Genomic DNA, 25,727 nt, shown 5'->3' on the forward strand with positions numbered 1-25,727 from the left:
ACCATGGAACTACTGATTACCCTTAATGTACTTTTAAAAACTTCAGTGAAAGAAGTACATAATATATGATTTTATTAATAAATAGTGCAAAAGCATCAGTGATAACTGTTTGAACATTAAATTTTTTAAACAGCCATGTCTTGGCATTAGTTAATATTGTGCATATTGGCCTCTATGGCACTACAAGTAAACAGATGAAAATATTGCCCATTTTCATGCACAGGTATTCAGCTATAACACCATTTACAAATCATTATGAACAAGATAAATTCTGCAATAATATTCATTTGGATGGCCACAATTAAATGAGTATTATATCAAGAAATAGCCTATGTTCAATATACTCCAGATGTCAGATTGTAAAATGTAATGTTATTTAAAACTTAATTCTTTATTTTCCTTAAAGGGACACCTTTTGTGTATTTGGGTACTCAAATGAAAACTAGGAATGCATTCTTTGACCATAATAACAAAATTCACACAAAAGAGGTTGTATGCCTCCTCCTCTAAAAGAAGCAATACATTTGCTCATAATCTCTCTCTCCAGGAATCATTTCTCATATTATTAATGAAAATGCTTACAAGCACCAACACCAAAATTCTGTCTTCAAGGGAAGGTTACAAAGTTAAAAAAGAGTGGTTCATTATATAAAAAAAAGACAAATCGTGGCAACACTATTGCTAAAAATGACATCGATTCAACTTCTTAGCATCCACAAAGTATATTATTTCCATGAGTTTTCTATTATGTGGAGATTTTCCTTAAGAAGTAAAATGAAGTTTGAATAGTACAGTCTGTGGGGTGGTGACATCAGCAACCGCCAGTTCTTGTCCATCAACAAGCCCCAATTCTAAAACAGAAAAAATATAATTAATACAAGCAAAAAAACCTCAACAGAAAGGATAATACACATGTAAACAAACTATAGAGTATTATGGTCTAGAAAAACATCAAAATCCAATCCTCTTTAATCAAAGTAATATTTGATTTCTTAGAGATTTTAAAATATTCTACTAAAAGAGCAATTAATTCTATTAATATGTCTAAAGTTGTAAGTAATTATTACCTGACCATATACAAGGCATTAAGAGGAAATCTAGAACAAGCACTGATTACTTTCACCAAAAAGAGAGAAAAGAAAGAAAATGATTAGTAAATACCCTTATTTAAAATACCTTTCAATGTTTTGGAGAGATTTGGCCTTGTTCGTTCTTCAATAGAGGTTACCGACTAGAAAACAAAATTACTTTAATGTAAGACACATTAAAGTAAAATAAAACTTGATATAATTTTCTGAAAAAAATTTAAAATACACATTGATAACCTGTAAGTAAAGTGTTCTATTTTTTCCCTCTAGGGTGGCTGTGATGGCTGGAGATTTCATTTGCCTAAAGATTATGATGAGAGAGAAGTATCAAACATAATTTTTATCAAAAGATAATTTTTTTAAGGTTTCAAAAATCACAAAAATGATTTTTACAACATAACAAAAATCTACAATACTTACAGAGAAGCACTATTGGTTAGATAATCCAAAACCTCCTGTAGTTTAGCTGATGGAGAAAACTGAATATTTTGAGGAAGCTGGCTACAAGCTGGGCAGTTTTCCTACACACATAATACACAACAAATTACAGCAGCACATGCACCAATATTAGTCTCTTTTATGAACAATAAAATAAAAATCAGGTTGTTTTATAATCATGCATATTTCCTATAAAAAAAATTTTTATGCTTTAAAGCCTGCTTTTCATAATAGACCATTTCTTTTAAATTACTTTGCTTTAGAGTTATTTCAGGCTATAAAGCAAAAGATATATAATAAGTAGAGTTCTGGAAGTTAGAAAATGTATGGGTGACTTTGTTCAAATTTCTAACCAATAATATTTAAAAATCAAAATATGCATGATCAAAAATGTGTTCTTAATACTACTAACCTTTCTTTCTGCTTCAAATGTGTATGTATACAGCCCATCTACATCATTAAACACCAAGTAATTATTCAAGGGAATGTATGCACTGTAATGAAAAAATGTTCATCTTTATATAATTGAACCAAGTCAAAACATAAATTTACATGCATATTAAAAATGAAACCTATTACCTTGTGGCTATTTTAAAAACCTCAGTGGCACACACAGCTGAAGGGGGGAGAAAATACAGGTGCTTTAACTCAATGGAAATTAGGCATGTTAAAAGTCAGTTATAAATCAGAACAGATAAATTTACATTGGCTCTTCATTAAAAACTACATATTCCAATTTTTAAAAACTGAGACAGTAACAAATTTTACATTTGTTTTGTGTGATTCATGTAATAGAGTAACACTACATGTTTTTCTTGTTTATCAGATTAATAAATGGTCTGCTTCATATGGAACTAAAACGTCTCTTTACTGCAGATAACTTAAGACATAATGTAAGACAAAAAATATGCAAAGTCTAATAACTGGTTCTTTTTCGACAGCTTAGTTACACAACCCATCCAAGAAGATATCAAATTCCTACAACACAAAAAAGCTGCAGCAACGTCAAAAACTAAAGGAAGCAAAATAAACTAAGTGATGGCCTTTTCTTCCTCACCTGCAATGACTGCATTTGTGGAAGCTACTGCAGGAATGATTCTTTTTACTACCCCTGAAAAAACATATCAATTAAAATATGGTCATTTCTTTAAAATAAAAGAATTCTCTTAAATTAGAAGGCATGATTATTAAATACCATTTTCTAAAACTTGATTTTTCAGACTTTCAAGCCAGAAAATAAATTTAACCATGAAACAATCTTTCACATCCCCATCATTTTGTAGTAAATTCAGAATCTTAAGCTACAGTAGCAAAGAAAACTCTCTCAAGTAAGTGCTATAGAAAGGTGAAACAATAACATCATAATAGTTAACAATTTAGAGTATTATGTTCCAGGCACAATGTAAAGACTAAATATTATTTAATTTTCATAACATCTTCATGTTAATTACTCTGATTTTAAACATAAGAAAAGTGAGACTGAGAGAAATTTAGTAATTTATCCACAGCTATATACTTAGCAAGAGGTGGGGTTGGCATATGAACACAGATATTAACTGATACACCATGAAGAGTAAGTGTTATCTAATTACTCCTGTAACAGCTTCAGTCACTTGATTCACAAACATTCAAAAAAAAGAAAAGCTGCCCTTTATTATCTTTTACTCTACAACCGAGGCTACACAAAATATTAAATACAGTTCTCTACTTCAACCCTACATTTTTCTTTTTTTTTTTTTTTTTTGAGACAGAGTCTCGCTCTGTCGCCCAGGCTGGAGTGCAGTGTCGCTATCTGATCTCGGCTCACTGCAAGCTCCGCCTTCCGGGTTCACGCCATTCTCCTGCCTCAGCCTCCCAAGTAGCTGGGACTACAGGGGCCCGCCACCACGCCTGGCTAATTTTTTGTATTTTTAGTAGAGATGGGGTTTCACCGTGTTAGCCACGATGGTCTCGATCTCCTGACCTCGTGATCCGCCAGCCCTGGCCTCCCAAAGTGCTGGGACTCACATTTTTCACATCAGTATTATTCACTATTAGGAATAAACAAAGCCTCACCTTAAACCATTTTTTAAAAGTACAAAATAAATACTCCATTTTATAACTATATTTGAATTGTTCATTTTAGAAGACAAAAACTTCAAGAAAAAGTAGCCATTTTATCTCACAGTGTGAGGAAACACTGTAAGATGTGTTCCCAAGACTCCAAGTATAGTCAGGTTTCAAAAACTTAAGGAAAAACGGCAAGTAGCTAAGAAGACATGAAAGAAAGACAGTTACGAAGGCTGGAAAGCTTTTTTAAAAAGTTGACTGTGACCATATGATTCTCTATAGTTTTGGAGAAGAGGAAATTTAAAAAGAGATAAACTGCATGATGGTTAAACTGGAAGCTCTCCACTGAACCACATGTAGCAGGATGTACTGAAAGGAGGAAGTGGTAGACACAAACAGTCAAGAGTGTAAGAGACACTGCCCAGTAAGAACATTGCCAAAATGAGGAGGACTCCCCTCTTTCTCCAACCCCTGCCACCCATACCCCTGCCCTTCGACCAAAAAAAGCTAGAGTGGGCAGAAAGGCAACTTTCTGTTATACTGAGAACAAGGGGAAAAATCATAGAATAGATAGAACCACTGGCTTGTGCAACTTCACTTCCAATTCTCCTTCTGTACTCCTTGTTGAGGCCCTCATTCACCAGCCTAGAAAGTACACACCAAGCCCTGGTAAAAGGTAAAGAAGGATGGATGAGACTACATATTAAAATGGGGAGTTTACAGTTTCTGGTTAGAACACACTGAATTCATTTGTTAATTCTAACAATTAGCAAATATGTGTAACACATGCTCCAGACACTGTTCTAGGTGTTGTGCATGGTAACAATGAAAAAAAGTATCTGCTCGTATAGTGATTTCATTTTGATAGGGGAGATAACACAAAAGTAAATACTTGGAACACCTCAGATATTGAAGAGTTCTATGAAGAAAACGAGGTATGTGTTAGACTGAGAATGATGGATGCAGTCCATTAGAGAGAATGGTCAGGGAAGGCCTCCTTGGAGAGGTGATAACTTGAGCTGAAACCTAAGCCATGAGAGAGATCCAGCCATGCAATTACCTGAAGAAAAAGCTGTTTGTAAACAGCAATGGCAATGGTCCTGGTCCTGGGGCAAGGATGTAAGATAGTTTAAGTGTGAAATATTCTTTGCATAGGAGAATGAGGCTACCATTAATCAGTTCTGAGCAATTACCAAAAAAAATAGAATGGTGAATGGCTCAGAAGTCATTTTAGGTTGAATGATTAGGAAAACTGGTTAAGCAGACACCTAAGAGATGAGGAGCCAGCCTGAGGGGATCCAAGGAAACACCATCCCCGGCGTAGGAACTCGGAAGTATTAAAGCTCTAAGGTACAGAAGAACTTGGTGTGTTCAAGGAACACAAAGCAGGTCAGTGTAGGGAGAATGCAGAGGGCAATAAGAAGTAAGTATAAATGGAATTTTAAAATGACATTACTAGATCAGTAAATGTAAGGAAATAATCACAGGAGAGAAATGGCAGATTTTCGAAAAGAAGACAAAGCTCATTCTGGTGAACTTGGTAATGATCTTGGGCAAAATTCTAAAAAAGGAAACTGTAACTAGATTGGAAACATTGATCACTACGATTGAGCATGACTGGTTACTAGACAAATCATGTTGGAGTAGCCTCATTTGGCTACTATGACTAACTTAGCAACTCAGGAAAATGCAAAAGATAGCATACCTAGGCTTCAGTAAAGGATCTGGAAAGGTTTTTCATGACATCCTTGTGAACAAGATAAAGAAATACAAAGTACCAAGAAGGTCTGATGAACAGAATGAGATAAACCTAAAAGGGCCTGGCCAGAAGTATGATTCAGATGTCTGTTCTCAGAGAGTTCGGTCTTATTAAAAATTTTCATCAATTATTTGAAAAAGAAATAAAGGATATAATTATCAAAACAGGTGAAATGAAGCTAGAAACACCAGGTAAGTTGGCAGAATACATATAAAGAGAGAAAAACGGTTGAATTTTAAGAATACATTTGTAAGGACCTATACTTGGATATTAAGAAAAAAAATAAAAAAAAAGACACTCCCCAAACTGCCAAGTTTATAATAGGCAGATGTGGCTTAGCAATTGCATATGTGGACAAAACATCCAGCTTTCAGTGGCTAGTAACATCAAAGAATCGAAAGTATAGCATCAATGTAAACAAAAAAACAACAACATAAATACCTGCTCTCCTTTAAGACTGCATCAGTTATCAGAAGTCTATTATCTAAAGTAAGACCAGTCCCATAATGCTGCATGTTGGCCTGAACAATTAGGAAAAGTTGTTTTCTCTAACTATATTCCAGTTAACCAATATGGATAGCTGGAATATGGTTACAGAAAAACAACATGAGAACCTGAAGCTGTACAACATATCAAAGGGTTGGATATAGTTTGGATATCTGTCCCCTCCAAATCTCATACTGAAATGTGATCCCCAGTGTTGGAGGTGAGGCCTAGTGGGAGGTGTTTGGACCGTTAGGGCAGATCCCACATGCATGGCTTGGTGCCCTCCCTGCGATATTAAGTTCACGCAAGAGCTGGTTGTTAAAAGAAGCCTGGTATTCCCTCCTCTCTCTCTTGCTCCCTCTCTTGTCATATGACATGCCTTGCCATCCCCCTTAGCTTTCACGAGTAAAAGCTTCCTGAGGTCTTACCAGAAGCCAAGCAGATGCTTTTGCCATGCTCACACAGCCTGCAGAACCATGAACCAAATAAACCTCTTTCCTGAATAAATTACCCAGTTTCAGATATTCCTTTATAGCAAAGCAAAATGAACTAATACAGGGTTAAAGGAACTAACTAGGGAGGTTTATGGCACTGATAAAAATTTGCAAAGGATGTGATCACTGTCCTCAATATGTTAAAAGCCATTACTTAAAAGGGAATTAGACTGTATACAGTACTGGGACAACAGTCAGACCAAACCAAAGACGATTTCTATTTTGAGACGAAGTTTTGCTCTTGTTGCCCAGGCTGGAAAGCAGTGGTGCAATCTCAGGCTCACTGCAACCTCAGCCTCCTGGGTTCAAGTGATTCTCCTGCCTCAGCTTCCTGAGTAGCTGGGATTACAGGCATGTGCCACCACACCCAGCTAATTTTGTATTTTTAGTAGAGACAGGGTGTTGCCATGTTGGTCAGACTGCTCTCGAACTCCTGACCTCAGGTGATCCGCCTGCCTCGGCCTCCCGAAGTGCTAGGATTGCAGGTATAAGCCACCGCAGCTGGCCTGAAGACAATTTCTGTTCAATATATAGAATATTTGTCTAACAGTCCTGTCCAAATGTGAAATAGACTGTCTCTAGGAGATGATGAATTCAGTGGAAGATAAAAATGGACAGTTTGACTTGGATGACTTATAGCCTAAGTAAGTAAGATTCAATAATTTTATTAAATTCCCCCTAGCTAATAAGTAGTATGAATTACATGGTACCTTTACTGAACTTCAAGTGGATGGTACTGTCTAAACTCACTTATCAATTATTCTCCTGAAAGCATCCCAGCCCTAAGTCATCCCAACATCATAATTCATGACAATTTGCTGATTTACCTTGAGTGAGCCTATACGTAACACCCCTAATATTATATTGTGATGCTCTCTCTAGGGATTTTTGGAAAATCCATTGTATATGTTCAGGATCATCTCCATCTAATGGAACCCCTTCTGTTTAAAAAAAAAAAGAGGGAGAGAGAGAGAGAGAAGACAAGAATACGTAATCACAAAACAATATGTTTTTAATGAAATTATCCAAAGGAATAATATTGAAAAAATATGTATTTTATGTAATTCTAGATTATTAAATTAGGTTTATTACCTCCGAAAGGCTGCTCCTTAGGCCACTGCAACATCCTTACATACTCAATACAGTGTTCTGGTAGCCTGGGCATAGATGCAATGGTGCACATGGGAAAATTAACCTAAAACCACAGTTTGTCCTTTTCAGTGAATTTTAAATGAATTATTTTAAAATGCAACTTCCAGTTATGATCTAGTTCTTAACAATTTCATACAATTTGTTTCAACTCAAAATACTGTATACCATTAAAAATGCCTCTCAAACTATAATACAGATTATCTGAGTCACTTCACTTAGGCTGACCTGCCAGTAAAGACAGGTTTGCCCTACATTTACAAGGTATAAAATTTAAGCTTTGTTAGACTATGAGAAGAAAAATACTGAACAGATTTTCTCAAATATGAACACCTTGTTATGTTTACCTAATATTTAAGTATAAAGCAAACCAAAACAAAAGCAAGTTCAGAGTTAAGTGAATCCCAAGTGAATACTCATAAAATTGTTTACATTTATTATTCAAAATTTCAAGTGTTCTTTAAAGTGGATATGTAAATCAAAAAGCCCCATCCTTGGAAAGATCATTCTTATCCCTGGTATCTTTATTTCCCTGAAATAAATACAGGTGAAAACCACATAGATTACAGCTTGACATCAATATACAGCTTTGTAGTTCTACTTGATACCTACTCCCCAAATAAAAAATACAAATAAATTATGAAAGCAGAATAGTATCAAAACAATGTACTCGGTTCATATCTTTCCTCAAGTAGAGCAGAATTTCATATTTTATCTTTCTTCTTAGTGTAATTTTTAAAATACGGCTACTTCTAATTAAAAATTCTAAATATTAACTAGACTTAATAATTAATCCCTAATTCCATGCCAAGATACTATAAAAGAAATGCAGGTGCTTTTTTGATTACCTGTGGTGGATAAAGTTCCAGCGTGCATTCGATACAAGCAGTCATTCCAGGCAGAATCACCCGGGCATTTCCTTTAAAACCTTCTGTCCCCCCATCTATCAAAGGGACAATGGAGCTTGGATCTAAGACACCATCTTCATAATTCAGAAGAGATATCTAGGAAAACAATTTGAAGGGCTTTAAAGGAGAAGGGGATAAGAATTCAAAAGAAGAAGTATGCTTTCAAGTAATCCTATGAGTCGGTTGTGCTATTGAATACCAATGTATCAAATCAAGGGATTATAATAACAATTTGTGTCTTCACCTGAAAACCAATGACTGGCAATAAACAATGAAGTAAATATACTTAATTAAAAATTAAACTCTGATTTTTCAAAAATATATCAATTCTAATTTTGGGGATGTGAAGCACAGCAGCAAGAACTTCAGAGAACTATAACAATACTAAAGTCTTTACCAGCATGCCATTTATCCATCTTCTGGCGATGATAGAGTCCAGTCCACATACAATAATATGAAATTCTACAAAAAAAAAAAAAAAAAAAAGAAACTTTAGTTTTTAAATATGTAGTTGCATGATGATCTTTCAATGTAGATTCATCAATTGCAACAAATGTACCACTCTGGTGCAAGATGTTGATTAGGAAGGTTGTGTGTTTGTGGGAACAGGAAGCTCTATGAGAACCCAAGTTTTCAAAAATTTTCTGTTCAATTTTGTTGTGAACATAAAACTGCCCTAAAAAATAAAGTTTACTAATTAAAAAAAAAAGCACTTGCAGAAAACAATTTGCACTTTCTAAGAAACCAACAAAAAAACCACAAGCACTTTTTACTGTAATCCCACATACGTTCTCAGAGCTCCTATTCCTTGAGTGAACTCTCATTCAGGTAAGCATAGAAAATTGTAGCTGGTCATGTCAGCTAAAACTAGCATTCTCTTTTCAGTCTATCAGCAACATTACTGAAAAGCCAACAGTGAGAGAGGAAAGCAAGTGAAGAAATAGCCTTGAAATAGCTAGCAATATTTGAATAGCTACCAACTAAAAAATTCTAAGAATCTAGTGAGCATTAATTTCAAGTAAAAAACTTACGTCGATAGAAAGTGTCGTTAAAATCTTGAATCTTGTTGAAATGTCTGAATACAAGTAAAGGAACTTAAGCAGCTAAGTTTTAATTTCTAAAATGAATTTGACAATGCCATAAGGAACACACTCTGCATATATTTACAACAAGAAATAAGTAATCAATGTTCACATCAGTGGAATTCAAGGAATCTGACTAAATGAACACAACTCTCCTTTCTGACAAAACTTTTCTGCCATTCCTCCCCTAACTACTTACTTTTTCTCATTCCTGAACCCCTATATCATTATATTTATGCCCTTGGTAGGAGGTATACTTTCTACTTTGCTTTGGTTTTTATATAAAACCATAAGCCCCAGGAAAGCAGAATGTGTGTCCTCAATCATCAGCATCAAGAAGAGATGCAATAAATGTTTTAGTGAAGGAAAGATGCACATTATAGTTCCTATTTTGCTAGGTGATTTTAAGAGTTACTGCAAAGCTCATTTTTTTAACATACAGAAAATTTCAACAGCTTTTTCAGTTGGTAAAGATTTTACTGTTTTTATTTTTTGTGGGGAGGAGAAAACTCAGTTTTCAAGTTACCCTACCAAATCCTATTACCAGTCTTCCCATCCCTGGAGGCTAAAAAGGAAACCCCATTCAAAACTGATTGTGGGTGAGTCAATATAGCACTTAATGTTTTAATAGCACATGGGTGCAAAAACTTGTTTTAATTTTTCTAATGAATGGAGCAATTGTTTAATAATTTATAAATTATGCAACTTCTCTAAAGTTAAGATAAATAGTCCACTATAAATTTTTTAAAAGCAATACAGAGAAAAAAGGGACAATACATGCTTCCTCTAGATTTTTAATTCTTGCCTACAAATAAAGCTATGAACAATAATTTCAATTCTAGCCCTCAGTCATTCAGACTTCTATTCCCTTTGAATGCTAGGCAAGCAGGAGACCGAAGCTACAGCTAGAAAGAGGTCAAAAAAGAAACAAAGCAAACGTGGAGGAATGGCAATCAGGGAACCAAGAGCCAGACTAAGAAATCTAATCTGGATTTCTAGAAAATACCCAGTTTCCCAGACCCACATAATGGGGATAGACAAACTGAGTGCCCCCCACTAACCAACCCACCCCCACCAACTCTTCCTTTTTCCCTACAGGGGCCTGTATTTGCATTTTTAAGCTCTTTATTTTGAAATAATATAGATTTGCAGTAAGTTGCACAGATAGTATAGGTAGGTACCATGCACCTTTCCCAGTTACATCTTACTATAGTACAGTACCAAAACCATGAACAGAACATTGGTACAATGTGTGTTTATAATTCTGTCATTTAAACACACATAGATTTGTGTAACCACCACCCCAGGCAACACACATAACTATTCTACCACAATAAAGATCTCTCTGCAGCCTCCACATCCTGGGCTTAACTGATCTTCCTGCCTCAGCCTCCCACGTAGCTGGGACTACAGGCATGTGCCACCATGCCCGGGTAATTTTTCTAGTTTTTACAGAAATAGGGTCTCATTTGTTGCCTAGGCTGGTCTCAAACAACCAGGCTCAAGTGATCTTCCCGCCTCAGCCTCCCAAAGTGCTGGAATTATAGGCCTGAACCACCACACCCAGCCATCTCTATAATTCTGTAATTTCAAGAGTATTATATAAACAGAATCATGCAGTATATGACCTTTTGAGACTGGCTTTTTTTTTTTAGTCTAATAGTTGTGTAACAGTATCGCTCATGGTGGTCTTAGTTTGATGTGAAACATCTTTTCATGTGCTTTTCGTCATCCTTTTTAGTACAATATCTCTTCCTATCTTTTGTCTATTTTCTAATTGAATTTTTTTTGTTTTACTGTTGAGTTTTTAGAGTTCATTATATATTCTAGATATGAGTCCTCCATCAGATGCTTTACAAGTGTTTTCTCCAGTCTGTGGCTTTTCTTCATCCCTTTAAGAGGGTCTTTCACACAGCAAGTTTTTAATTTTGATGAAGTTCAGTGTATCAATTTTTTCCTTTTATGGCTCATGCTTTTACAAAAAATTATTTTAATTTTTTAGAGATGATGTCTCACTACATTGCCCAGGCTGGAATGCAGTGGCTATTCACAGTATGACCACAGCCTACTATAGCTTCAAACTCCTAGTCTCAAGCAATCCTCCCACCTTAGCCTCCCAAGCAGCCAGGACTCTGTAGTGGTATGATAAAAGCTCACTGCTTCCTCAGTGATCTGCACCACCATACCCCACCTTTTACAGGTCTTGCTTTTGACGTGGCCTAAGCACTCTCCACCAAACCCTAAAGTTCTATCGTTTTATGGTTTTTTGTGGGTTTTTTTTGTTTTTTTGAGATGGAGCCTTGCTCTGTCGCCCAGGCTGGGGTGCAGTAGCGCAATTTCAGCTCACTGCAACCTCAGCCTCCTAGGTTCAAGCGATTCTCCCACCTCAGCCTCCTGAGTAGCTGGGAGCCACTGTGCCCGGCTAATTTTTGTATTCTTAGTAGAGACGGGGTTTCACCATGTTGGCCAGGCTGGTCTCGAACTCCTGACCTCAAGTGATCCACCCACCTCGGCCTCCCAAAGTGCTGGGATTACAGGCATGAGCCACCACGCCTGGCTCATTTTATATTTTATATTTACACCTATAATCCATTTTGAGTTAATTTTGTATGTTTAGGTCAAAATTCATCTTTTAACTATGGATATGAAATTGCTCCAGTACGATTTGTTGAAGACTATGCTTCTTCCATTGGAACTGTTTTGCACCTTTATCAAAAACAAATTGGCCATACTTATATGGGGCTATTTCTGGCTTCCCTATTCTGTTCTAGTCATCTATGTATCCCTCTGGTAACACCACTGAGTCTGGATTACTATAGCTATATAAGTCTAGAATTTGGATAGTGATTCCTCCCACTTTCTTTTTCAGAATTGTAGTAGGTATTCCTTTGCTTTTCTATATAAATTTTAGAAGATCGTCTATATTGACAATTTTGCTGGGATTTTAATAGAAACTATGGTATATATGTATACAAATTTAGGGAGAAATGACATCTTTACTATATTTAATCTTCCAATCTTTGAAGATGGACTATCTCTCCATTTATTTAGATTTTCTTTGATTTCTTTCATCAGCATTTTGTAGTTTTTCACTATATAAATCTCTTACTTATCTTGTAGTTTACATCTAAGTATTTATTTTTCTTTGTAAGCAGTTGTAAATGGCATTGTATTTTACATTAACTTTCACAAGTTCACCGGTATGTTGATTTTGTATTCTGTGGGACTTTCTACATAGAAATCACATCTTCTGACTTTCTATAAAATGCCAAAAGTTCTCCAGATCTAAATTCAAGCTACAGTGTAAATACTCCTTTTTAAAAACATATTTCTTGTAAAAATAAATTTACTGTGATGTACCTTCCATTTGGCTAATACTATATTGACTGTCTACTCTGTCTGCTACTATAAAGAAACAAAGATTAATTGGATCCAGCCTAGGAATTTACACTCTAGTAAAGGAGATATGTAATTGATACTGAAATTAAGGGCAATAATGCAAAATAAAGTAGATGATGAAACAGGCTTTATAAACTTAAGTTAAAAATCAGGGCCCAAAAAATATTTATATAACCATACAGAAAAGACTGGAAGAATAGATAGCAAAATGTTACCAGCAGTTATCTCAGTAATAAAGTTACTACTGCTGATTTTTTTTCCCTCTTGCTTATCTGTACTCTCTGTTAAATATCTCTTATAATAAAGGAAAAAAGCTTTTAAAAATTAAGTAATTTTCTTTTTGTCAAAAGGATACGGAACTACATTGCAATTAGGAACTCTGTCATTTAGAAATTCTGCAGCAACTTCAGCCTTAGGTCTTCCAATATCTTTAGGCCTACAGGAAAAATATTTAAATTATAATTCATATTATAAATCTATATGATCTACATAACTTATTTTCAAACATAAAAGTAAATTCACAGTAAGTTTACTTATAGGAAATTTAGAAGGAATATTTTTGCCTAAGTATTTTGATTTCAGTAATAAATTTTGGTAAACGGTCATTTAACCTTAAATGTCAACCCTTGCTAATGGTCCAAATTAACATAAGTCTAATTAAGTATTGCTTTAATTAAGAGAAAATCTGAACAGTGTTCTTCCTCCCAGATAAAGCATAATAATGCTATGATTCCTGGCCACTTTCCACTGTAAAAAATTATCCCACTCTTAGAGCTCAGAACCTTATGGTGTTACTCCACAGGTCTTGGCTGAAATATACACAATAAGATTCATCCTTGGGATGCAAGAACCTTCATTTAACCCCTTCTTCCTGTGTGTGCTGATTAAGCAGCAAATTTTGTGTCCCCTAAGAAGCTGCATGAAAAAGAAAAAAAAAATTTCACTGGACCGTATATAAAATGGAAAAAAAAAAAAGAGGCTGTAACCATGTTTTTTTCTTTTTTCTTTTTGAGACGGAGTCTCACTCACTCTGTCACCCAGGCTGCAGTGCAGTGGTGCGATCTCGGCTCACTGCAACCTCCGCCTCCCAGGTTCAAGCAATTCTCATGCCTCAGTCTCTAGGTAGGTGAGATTATAGGTGCCTGCCACCACAACCAGCTAGTTTTTGTATTTTTAGTTTTGCCATGTTGGTCAGGCTGGTCTCGAACTCCTGACCTCAGGTGATCTGCCCGCCTCAGCCTCCCAAAATGCTGGGATTACAGGCATGAGCCACCATGCCCGGCACCAAGTTTTTAAAGAAAGAATAATACCAAAAGTGTCAGCTAAAATTGCAAATGTTACTATTACATCACAGAAGCTGAATATATAAAGCCTCAAAAGGTCACTCTTAAAACAATAACCACACATATAGATAGGAAAGGATATGAATTTCCTCCTCTAAGTTCTATACAAATGGTATTTTCTTTCCTAATATTTCCATATTCTCCTCAGAGAAATCATTCCATGCATATAATAAGAACATTATTACTTTTTTCATAACATATTTGCTACATACACGTCTATCATACCCACTAGACTATTATTTGGATGAAAGTGACCATGTTCTTACTCTTTTCATATTCCTTCCTACCTAGCACACAGTAAATACTTTTAAAATAAATGAAAATAATAAATCGTGTGCTTATTAGAAAAAAATCTGAAATTTCAAAGAAAAACACTTTAGCATGTCAATTTTTCTTTTTTTTTTCTTTTTTTTTTTTTGTTTGAGACAGAGTCTCGCTCTGTCACCCACGCTGGAGTGCAGTGGCACAATCTCGGCTCACTGTAACCTCTGCCTCCCAGATTCAAACAATTCTCCTGTCTCAGCCTCCAGAGTGCTGGGACTACGGGCATGAGTCACTACGCCTGGCTAATTTTTGTATTTTTAGTAGACACAGGGTTTCACCATGTTGGCCAGGCTGGTCTCGAACTTCTGACCTCAAGTGATCCGCCCACCTTAGCCTCCCAATGTGCTGTGATTACAGGCATGAGCCACCATGCCAGGCCAATTTTTTTTCTCTCCAATAAAGCACTGTTCTTTTTTGATTCAAAACTTTTGGTAAATGTTTTATCTTCACTTTGTACTAACTTACATAAAAAAGGCCCTGTTATAAATCAAAGAACTTAATTTCAGTATTGCATTCAATGGCTCCACACACAGAAAGCTCTTTAGGTTTGTAAAAGGGATAAAGTAGACTTCTAAGATTATTTTAAGTAATATATTCTATGTGCTTTTATGGCACAGCCCAAACAAAAGAACTCCTAGATGGTTTCTGGGAACTGTTTGTTAATTTACCATTCCAGGATGAAACAATCAGATTGCTCCACCTCAATAAAATGTCCTTTCACACACATCATCCTTGCAGGACACTCTGCCCAAATTATTTAACCTTGAACACAAGAATCTACCCTGAGGTTGCTGAGATTAAATGGAATAATATGGATAGTTTAGAAGTACTTGCTACATATCATTATTATCATCTTCAACCATTTTAGCCACAAATTAAAGGGTATGGCCTGTATCAATAACAAATCAATTCAGTGGTATCTTTTTCAGAGAATTCACAACTCAAAATTCGACAAGCTGGACAGAGTCCACAAACTTTGCTATAGAGAAGGGAAATTTCAAAGGTTAAAAAATAAACAAAAAATAAAGCTTAAAAGTTAAACATTAAGGGTCACATTGCAATTACAACACTTCATTAACTTATTTTAATCCATACTTCAGTCCCATTAAGATCTTCCACAAAGATAATGTAGAGGTTTTATGCCTATCCAAAAATTTAATGTTACCTTTTTTGCTAGCTCAACTTTATCCTATATACCCAGAACAATTTGAGCACTGTCAGTAACAGATGCAAACTTCCTAACTAGAGAGAGAAAAAAAAAGTCCTTATCTCTGTGTATCTTTGACTAACAAATACACACTTTTACCTAAACTACTCAAACCCCTCAATATTACATACTAAATTCATGAATGAACATTTCTTCATGTCTGGATACATGGTCTACTTCAGTTTTTGTTTTTTGGGTTGTTTTGTTTTTGTTTTTGTTTTTGAGACAGGGTCTCGCTCTGTTGCCCAGGCTGGAGTACAGTGGCATGAACACAGTTCACTGCAGCCTCGAGATCCTGGGCTCAAACGATCCTCCTACCTCAGCTTCCCATGCAGCAGGGACCATAGGTGCACACCCGGCTAATTTTTTAATTTTTTTGTAGAGACGAAATCTCCCTTTGTTGCCCAGGCTGGTCTGGATCTCCTGGGCTCAAGCAATCTTCTCACCTCAGCCTCCCAGTGTTGGGATTACAGGCATAAGCCACCATGCCTGGCCTCTACTTCTCTTCTTAAACTCATCTTTAACAAATCACTCCTTGATGTTCTCTATATTCCATATATGCCTAAGGTAACCATCCCTCTTTGTTCCATTCCAGTTGGTTCTGGTTTTTCTCTCCTCGACTTTCCATTTTCTTTCCCCTTGTAGGAAAAGCTCAAACTCTTTCCCAACTTTATTGCTCCAGTCACCATTCAAACCTTGGCTCACAAATCCCTGCCAATCTCTCACTAGGGCCTAATACTCCAGCGAGTATTCTCTTCTGACATCAACTGGAGGAAGAGCTACCGTTCTTTCCTTTCTTCAGAGCACAGTTAACCTGAGGATATTCCCAAAAATCACATAAACCTTTGGAAGGAGACTTCTTCGAAAAAACAAAAACATGTATTTGTTTACATAACTACTATCACCAAGATGCCCGAAATTTTCTTACAAAACTTTACCTACAATGGGAATGGTAGTTTTTGTTTTTTAAAATAAAATTAGTATTATCCTCTCAAGTCATTTTTAAAAATTATTAAACTGCAATGTACAAGTTCAAATGATTATCAGAGCTTAAAAAAAGAAAACCGCTAAGATATTAAAACTTACCTAAATAAAAACTGCCTATTTAGATTGGAAACATCTATAGTGTCCATATCTATAACATGAATCTGTCTAAAACCAGACAAGGCCTGTGGGAATAAAAACAATCCAATTAAGCAGAAGTTTCCTCACATTTAAAAACGTAATATTTGTTTTCAATGTAGTCTTAAGTCTACAAATTCTCAGTAATAAATTCTGTGTAATTTGTATTCGATGGCTGAAAGAGTCTTGCAAGGTATATAAAATTCAGAGTTCTTGAACAGGTCAAAAGTGTACAATCACTCAGTTTCAAATAATCTATAACCAAAAGAGAACAACTCAAAATTTCTATGGATTGAAACTATTTTACATATATATATAATTCCATAAACACATTTGTAAAATTTGTTGCTTTGCTGCTATTGATGGATACTTTAATTTTACTATGCTTGCTATTATTTTTTCAAAATATTGTTAAAAGCAATTCTACAAGCTTTATTTTAGTTTACTTAATATTAAGCATGCCACGATTCAGAAATGGTAACTATTATAAGACATATATTATAAAAACACACACATAGGTAGGCTGTACATGTAAAAGGAGTATCTTAAAAGATATTGAGTCAAGAGCATGCAATTTAAAAAGCAGGGAAAGGCAAAAAACAAAAAACCTGTTAGGTTTCCATAATAATGCCATGCATTCTAAACAGTACAACCACATTCAAATTTACCAGCAGATGCAAAAAACTGAAAAAAATAAGTCTCAATAACTAACTTTTCTGGTCTTGGTCAGTTTACTTCAATGATCAAATAACTTGACAATAATTTCCTCATTTTTCTGTCCCCCTATATACCAAGAGATCTTCAAGACTTATCCATATTTGTGCTTTCAAAGTCCTGACTGTTCTCAAACTCCACAGAAACTGTACTTGTCAAGTTCACCAATAACCTCCGTGTTGCTAACTCCAGTGACCAATTCTCAGTCTATCTGACCTTACCTTTCTGAGGTATTAGGCTGGGTGGGTCACTTCCTCCACCCTAAAACATGTTCTTCAGTTGGTCACCACACTCACGAGAATTTGAACACTTTTTAAAAATTGGTTCCCAGTTCATTCAGTTTTCTTCCTACTTTACTGGCCAGAATTCGGAGTAGCCTTGTGCTTTGTTCTGGTGATCTCAGACCATCTTGTAAGATATAGACCATCTAGCAGACATCTCAGACTTAACAGTTTCCAAAACCAAACTTGATCACCCTTGCTCACCACAACAACCAAATCTGTTCTTTTCCAGATCTTCCCCATTGCAGTAATTTCCTCATTGCAGTAACTCCATCTTTCCAGGTGCCCGCCCCTAGAGCAAAAACCTTGTTGTATCATCCTCGATTCCTTTCTCTCACAGCACACCACCAATCCATCAGCTAATCCTGTTGATTCCATCTTCAAAATATATCCATAATCTGACCACCTGTCACCACATCCAATGCTACCATCCTGTTTCAAGTCACGTTGTCTCTTGTCTAGAGGACTATAATAATCTAATTAGTCTCTCTGTTTCTTCCCCCTCTCTGCTCTTCCCTTAGTCTATTCTCAATGCACCAGCCTCAGTAACCCAGGTGAAAAGCCAATCAAGTCTCTCATTGCATAAATCTCTCCAATGACTTCATGACTCAGAGTAAAAGCGAGAGCACTTACAGTAACCTCCAAAGTCTTTTGTGATATCCACTCCAAGCCCCTCCATCTCCCATTATCTGTCTGATATGGTCTCCAAAACTGCTCCCCCAACCCACTTCTGCTCTAGCGATGATAGCCTCCTTGCAGTCCTTGAACAAACAGGAGTGCTCCACTTCACAGCTTTGTACCTGTTATTCTCTCTAACTAGAATATTCTTCCTACAGATAACTGTATGGCTCATTTGCTCACCTTGGTACTCAATAGCACCTTTTTGTAAACCTTTTCCCCTCACACCATCTGACATACTATATACTTACTTTTTCATTCAACTAAAATGTGAGTCCCACCAACGCAAACATCTCTCTGTATTTGTTCAATGCTGTATCTTCAGCATCTAAAATGGTGCTTGGCATATGGGATGGTGGCTCAATAAATATTTGCTCAATCAGTAATATTAGTATCTTTTTACTAATATTATATAATATAATACTCGCTCTGTTGCCCAGGCTGGAGTGCAGTGGCGTGATCTCGGCTCACTGCAAGCTCTGCCTCCTGGGTTCACGCCATTCTCTCGCCTCAGCCTCCCGAGTAGCTGGGACTACAGGCACCTGCCACTACGCCCGGCTAATTTTTTGTTTTCTGTATTTTTTAGTAAAGACGGGGTTTCACTGTGTTAGTCAGGATGGTCTCGATCTCCTGACCTTGTGATCCGCCTGCCTCGGCCTCCCAAAGTGCTGGGATTACAGGTGTGAGCCACCATGCCCAGTCTAGTATCATATTCTTTTTTGTTAGAATGAGCCTTTAGGGGGCTTACAATGAATTAAATAAGCAAAACAAGGAGTAAAATTGAAAACCCTTAGTTTTCTTCTTTTGCGTAAAAGATTACTATAATGCAATAAAGAAGGGGCCACTCCTTAAAGTTGCTTGGTGACTAATCTTCAGATCTAATCTTCAATTATTTTACACTTAAAATTAGTAAATGTCACATTTGCAAATAATGGCTTCAAAATTTAATAAGCTTTAGGAAACTTGTACATTTATAATACCTAACAAAAACCAATGCCCATCCTCCATAAACCCTTTCCTTCTATAAGTCTTTGGTTCTCACACTGCTGGAGTATTTATGTTTGATACGGTACTGTCATTTTGGTATCCCACCACAGAGTGTATCATGCATACTACTATTTATTTCATGTGAGATTTATCTCCCCAATGAAACTTCAGATTGATTGAAGACAGAGACCATGATGACATATAATCCCCACAGAACCCAGCAAGACATTAAATACAGTGAAGTATATTTAAGTTTTTACAACTTCACTCAAGCGACATTAGTGTTTCTTAACAAAATTAATGTGGCTATGTTTATATTTAAACTTTAACCCCCTTGGCCAATTATTTGGGTCCTCCATCTGGCTGTGACCTGCTTTATTTTCTAAAGAGTCTATTCCAGCATTTCCACTTTTCTACACAGCAATGAGAAGCCTAGCATACAACTCTAAACCAATTCTGCCTCTACTCATTTGTGTTACATAAACTCATTAAAATTTATAGAAAGCGACTTTGTGATTAGAAAAAGTCAAGGAAACCAATTAATTAAATCAAATTATATACTTAATTTATTTCTAAATATATGCAAATAAGTTCAGTAAAGGTTTAGCTTTCCCAAACCTTAGGTGTCCACAATCGTCTTATTAGGTCATAAAATGACCTAATGGTTCACTGAAAAAGAACACTTAACTAAGAACTGATGACCTGGATTCAGTTCCAGGCACATCGCTATAATCCACAAAAACTTCAGCAACTCAGTCAACATCTCTAAACCTCAATGTCTCCCTCTATATAAAATGGGGTAATGCCTTACCCACCTAGCTGGGTTATTTGGGGAAGCAAAAGAAATAATAAATTATTTGAAACTATACATTAAAATATGAATTACCAGTTTTGTTATTTACTTCATTGAAGTTAGGAGCGTTTTGCCAGAGGAAGCACCAAAAGTTGTTTGTTAAAGATCAGAGAAGAAAACTGAAGTATGAAATTTTATCAATAACTTTATAGCTGAGAGCTTTAGAATTTAAAAAGTTCCAAAGTTCTACCATTTTAATTACTGTTTGGAATTTGGCATGCTAAACTTATCTAACAAAGGCTCAAGAGAAAAGGTTAAGAATCACGAGAAATTCCCTAGTATGACAGATAAGTAAGGTTTACTTATCACAAAGAAGAAAAAAATATTTATATATATATGTATATATATTACCAGATTTTTCAGGAGCTCACATCCTAAGCCGCCAGCTCCAATGACTAGAACTTTACATGTATCTAACAAGAACTGGAGAGACTGTAAAGAATGGAAAGGCATATTAAAAGCTGGGTGATAACCGCAAAGACTATAAATAAAGCAACAAACTTTAAAATAGTTTCTGATGTTTCCAGGAAAAAATGACACTAGGATAAAGAGGAGACTTTGTATTTGCTCAATTATTTGAAATTTATGAATTCTATTGAACCAGGAATTCTAAAACTCTAATGATTTCAGGAAGTTTCAATGTTAATTTTTCTTTTTTTTTTTTTTTTTGAGACGGAGTCTCACTCTTGTCACACAGGCTGGAGTGAGTGATGGGATCTCGGCTCACTGCAACCTCCGCCTCCCAGATTCAGGTGATTCTCCTGCCTCAGCTTCTCGAGTAGCTGGGATTATAGGTGTGCACTACCACACCTGGCTAATTTTTTATTTTTAGTAGAGACGGGGTTTCACCATGTGGGCCAGACTGGCCTTGAACTCCTGACCTCAAGTGATCCGCCCGCCTCAGCCTCCCAAAGTTTCTTGGATTACAGGCATGAGCTGCCGCGTCCGGCCATTAATGTTTTTAAATTGCCTTTTATTGTATGAAAGTTAAAGGGTACTTTTAACAAGGAAAACTATCTCTAATTTGTTTTTTAATTTTTGCAAAGGGATAGAGAACATCAAATTCAGTTAACTGACTTCCTAAAAATATAAAAGTTTAAAAATTTAAAAAACAGAGGATCAAGCACTGCCCAAAGTGTTTAAAGGAGTAAAACAATAAGGTAAAAAGAGTAACAGGGCTGGGCACTGTGGCTCACACCTGTAATCCCAGCACTTTGGGAGGCCGAGGTGGGTGGATCACCTGAGGTCAGGAAAGACCAGCCTGACCAACATGGTGAAACCCTGTCTCTACTAAAAATATAAAAAATTAGCCAGGTGTGGTGGTGGGCGCCTGTCATCCCAGCTACTTGGGAGGCTGAGGCAGGAGAATCACTTGATCCTGGGAGGCAGAGGTTACCATGAGCCAAGATCACACCATTGCATTCCAGCCTGGGCAACAAAAGCGAAACTCCACCTGCGGCAGGTGGAAGGGGAAAGAGTAACAGCTGCTTTTTTTTTTTCCTTTTTGAGACAGGGTCTCACTGTGTCACCCAGGCTGGAGTGCAGTGGCATGATCAGAGCTCCCTGCAGCCTCCACCTCCAGGTGCAGTCAAGCAATCCTCCCACCTCAACCTCCTGAGTAGCTGAAAACAAAGACATGTATCATCATGCCCAGCTAATTTTTTTTTCTTTTCTTTTTTTTTTTTTTTTTTCTTAGAGATGGGTTCTGTCTATGTTGCCCAGGGTGGTCTGGAACTCTTGGGCTCAAGTGATCCTCCCGCCTTGACCTCCCAAAGTGCTGGGATTACAGGCGTGAGCCACCTTACCTGGCCAACATCTCCTTTTGAATAAAGTGAGCGAAACTCACAAAACATGAGATAACACAAAAACATATAAAACTCTTAGAAAATTCCTTATCAGCAGAAATACAATCATTTAACAGAAGTAACAATCTTAAATTATCAGGCAAAAAAAAAAATTTAGAAGCACAAGAAAATATGGTGTGTTATCTAAAGAAAGACAGAATTAATACTTTCAATTCTTTTTTTCTTTTTTTTTTATTTTTAATGCTTTCAGTTCTGCCCAGCATTAAAGGAGAAAGTTATTCACATGAGACACTGGGCCAAACCAAGAGTTTGCACGTTAATTTATGGGAGTAACACAATATTTCTATTTCAAAATACTATCTTTTTATAAATACAAAAGCACATAAAGATGTGCTATACTTTTCCCTACCCTGTAATAAAAAAAAGTGACATATAATTGAACACTTGCCTTAAGTCAGACACTATCAGTCCAAAATTCTACGCCTCTATTATTTAGTACTTACATAATTCTTAACATGCAATTAATTATACTCAAAGCTAAGATGTTCATTCCAACTAAATTTCAAAATTTAAATAAGCACACCTATATTCCTATCAAAATTAATTTCTCACAGTAGCACTACAAAAGGGGAGTATGTTTCAGAAAGCATTTTAAATTTTTACATGAGGTCATGAAGTTAGATTTTTCTCACAAAAATTTTCAACTTATATTACATGAGAAATGTTAAGACTCAAATAGTCATTCAAACAAAATCAGTTGTGAATATTCAATCTCATATTTTAAGAAAAATTTAGTTTCACAAAACAATTTTATTAGTATTTTCATTGTAAGAGCAAATTAAAAAAGAAGCATTCTATTAGTTTTGAAACATAAAACTATTAGAGCAGTTATTTAAAAATAAATGTTTCTCACTTCAGTGCTCGGTTCGAAATCAGGGTGTGTGAAGGGTCCAGATCGCTCGAGGAACTTCTTTACATGGTTCCAGCGACCTTCCCAGTCTCCAGTGTCCCCACACCCACCATCAACAGCCATTCTGCACAGAACACAGTAAATTCAGCTGCAAAGATCAGTATGAAAAAAACCACACCTACAACTATTATGGTATCCCCAAATGAAAAGGTAACCACACCAGACCTGCTCAAATAAAAAGGAAAATATTCAATGTGATTATGTTTATGCTTTGAAATTTTTTCTTGCCTATTATACAATTCATTTAAAGTTAAGAACTGCACGTTTCTATTTTTATTTCACCCAATGGATGAAATAAATCAGTCTACATGTTTTTGGTTTCCTAAAGCAATCCAAGGTTCAACTTAGGATATTGGTCTATTATGTGAGAAATTGACTTCTCTACATTTGGTATTTACAAAAAAAACACTGCAAGCTTCCTCAATCTGTTGTTTCATCACACTTGCATTAGGAAATATGAGATACAACAGAGAAAAAAAGTCACACTTTCAGAATTCTGATGCTTATATGTCTGATGCAAATTTAATATTTATGTGTCCTTTCCAAAGGTGTAATCTAAAAATCATTTTGATGAGAGGAATTTTCACATGCTTTTCTCAGAAATAAGGTTATTTTTTCTTTTTCTTTTTTTTTTTTTTTTGTGACAGAGTCTCACTGTGTTGCCCAGGCTGGAGTGCAGTGGTGTGACTGCAGCTCACTGCAGCCTTGCCCTCCTGGGCTCAAGTGATTCTCCTGCCTCAGCCTCCCAAGTAGCTGTGCCTACAGGTACATGCCACCATACCCAGCTAATTTTTGTATTTTTAGTAGAGACGGGTTTCGCCATGTTGCACAAGCTGGTCTGAAACTCCTGAGCTCAAGTAATCCGTCCACCTCGGCCTCCCAAGTGCTGGGATTACAGGCATGAGCCACCGAACCTGGCAGAGGTCTTAATTTTTTAAAGAATCTCTTAATGCTGTGGGACGGCTTTTCTTGCCACTAAACACAAAGTTTCAGGTTACAATTACGCCACAGATAGACATCTAGAAACCTTTTAGAACATACAACAGAATAAGGTGGGACTCCTCTACAAAATGCATCTATTTTATACTTAGTTAAGATTCACGTTTGGTTGTGATTAATTTTCTAATTTCCTATAACCCCACAGTTTCTACCGTCAAATATATTAGTAATATCCAATTTTTACAAAAGGGACCAAGAAGTATTGCCTAGCAATAAAAACCATAGGTTTTGATGTCAGAGTTGTGTTGGGTTCCGCAATTAACAGCACTGTGACCTTGAGCAGATTACTTAATAGACATAAACCTCATCTGTAGGCCGTTCATAGCTACTTCTTTCAGCCATGAGGATATAGATAATCACATAGAAGACTCAGTACAGTACGTGGGATATGGTAAGAATGTTTAATTGTGATTTCATGTAAAAGTGGGAGGGAAATAAAAGGCAGGAAAGAATGTGAAATTAAGTTTGTCATCCCGGTCCTCTTGCAGCTGAAATTCAACTGAGGGACACACATAAAGATCAAAGCACTGCTACTGGGAATTGGCACGGAAATTTACAAACTCACCATAACCAATGCAAGAGTATTTTTTCCCTGCCCAGGCAGGGAGGGGAGTAAATTATGTGGCGCTGGCCAGGTTAGAAAACACTTCGATTAAATCTGTCTCACCAGCATAGAATTAAGCATCTGATAAGAAATAGGGTGTGTAGTAAAAGGGATAAATAGGCTGTTTGAGGTCAACAACCTCTTTCAAGATCTTTTAAGAGCCAATTATTCTGCCAAAATGACTGGAGTGCTTAGTACAATACCTGACATGTAGAGTTATCATTAAAAGTTTGCAATTAGTACTACTGTCTCAGTGTTTCAAAAGGCCACAAAACGGTCTTGTGTCCTTTTCCTGTGTGTTTAAGGTAGATTGCCTTTTCACAGGGTCACTGCTCTGACAATTTGGGATGGAGGAAGAGGAGTGCACAAGGGTCCTTCCTCAAGACCTTTACGTCAAGCACCCCGGAGGGCCCCTGCAGGAGCTGGGGCAGTGCAGCCTGGCCCCGACGCCCGCACCGGGCAGATACCGGGAGCGGCCCGCCAGGCCCCCGGGGCTGCGGGGCGGGGATCAGGGGATGAGGCAGCGCGGCCTGCGCTCCGGGTGTCCCCCTCCCAGCCCCCCGGGCCCGCTGCGGCTGGTCCCCTAGGCCTGGGGTGGGGGGAGGCGGGGGTCCCCGGAGAGGGCCCCGGCCTCCCGGCAGCACTAACTTCTCAGCCAGCAGCTCCTCTATTCTCCTTCTTTTCTTCTCCCTAAAAGAGAGAATAAAAGAAGGGTCAGCATCGCGCTACACACTGGGCGCCGCGAGGGGAGGGGGGCGAGGGGACGGGGCGGGGGGTGTGGGGACCCCGGGTGGCGGCGGCAACCGCCCACCGCCGCGCTCTCTCACAACCCAGCCCAGCCCGGCGCGTCTGCAGAACCCCGGTACTTACGGCTCCTCGCCATCCGCCATATTGTTCTCCGCCTCTTCCCAGGTGCCCACGCGCGGCAGGGCGGGGAGGAGCGGGACTGGCAAAGAGGGGAGGGGCGGGGCTGGCGAAGCGGGGAGGG

At 37.1% G+C, this 25,727-nt stretch overlaps 1 protein-coding gene across 4 annotated transcripts; it reads right to left on the reverse strand.

Annotated features, from left to right (window-relative positions):
* Positions 1–55: 55 nt before the first annotated feature.
* On the reverse strand, positions 56–25,705 carry UBA3 (ubiquitin like modifier activating enzyme 3). Of its 4 annotated transcripts, XM_516573.5 has the most exons (18): positions 25,610–25,699; positions 25,388–25,429; positions 23,080–23,200; positions 20,713–20,793; positions 16,813–16,895; positions 13,208–13,288; positions 9,403–9,446; positions 8,769–8,833; positions 8,312–8,467; positions 7,407–7,509; positions 7,142–7,255; positions 2,584–2,637; positions 2,106–2,142; positions 1,939–2,020; positions 1,509–1,609; positions 1,326–1,389; positions 1,177–1,231; positions 56–851 (listed from the first exon to the last, which is right to left on the reverse strand). In XM_516573.5, exons 1-18 carry the CDS (start codon positions 25,627–25,629, stop codon positions 763–765), a joined length of 1,392 nt encoding a protein of 463 aa, XP_516573.2. In that variant the 5' UTR covers positions 25,630–25,699; the 3' UTR covers positions 56–762. The 4 variants fall into 4 exon arrangements, with proteins under 4 accessions (XP_516573.2, XP_001137269.2, XP_009444109.1 ...); XM_001137269.5 differs by lacking the exon at positions 25,388–25,429 and having other exon boundaries at positions 25,610–25,705; XM_009445834.3 differs by lacking the exon at positions 20,713–20,793 and having other exon boundaries at positions 25,610–25,678.
* Between the last annotated feature and the right edge of the window lie 22 nt (positions 25,706–25,727).

The sequence above is a fragment of the Pan troglodytes genome, chromosome 2, assembly GCF_028858775.2.
Source record: "Pan troglodytes isolate AG18354 chromosome 2, NHGRI_mPanTro3-v2.0_pri, whole genome shotgun sequence".
Classification (NCBI taxonomy): domain Eukaryota; kingdom Metazoa; phylum Chordata; class Mammalia; order Primates; family Hominidae; genus Pan; species Pan troglodytes.

Coding starts and splice junctions, on each gene's coding strand:
- UBA3 (XM_516573.5), bottom strand. CDS start 25,629: ATGGCGGATGGCGAGGAGCC. Junction 7,510..8,311: donor TGGAACTTTATCCACCACAG/GTAATCAAAAAA, acceptor CTGTGGTTTTAG/GTTAATTTTCCCATGTGCAC. Junction 2,143..2,583: donor CACAAATGCAGTCATTGCAG/GTGAGGAAGAAA, acceptor TCCCCCCTTCAG/CTGTGTGTGCCACTGAGGTT.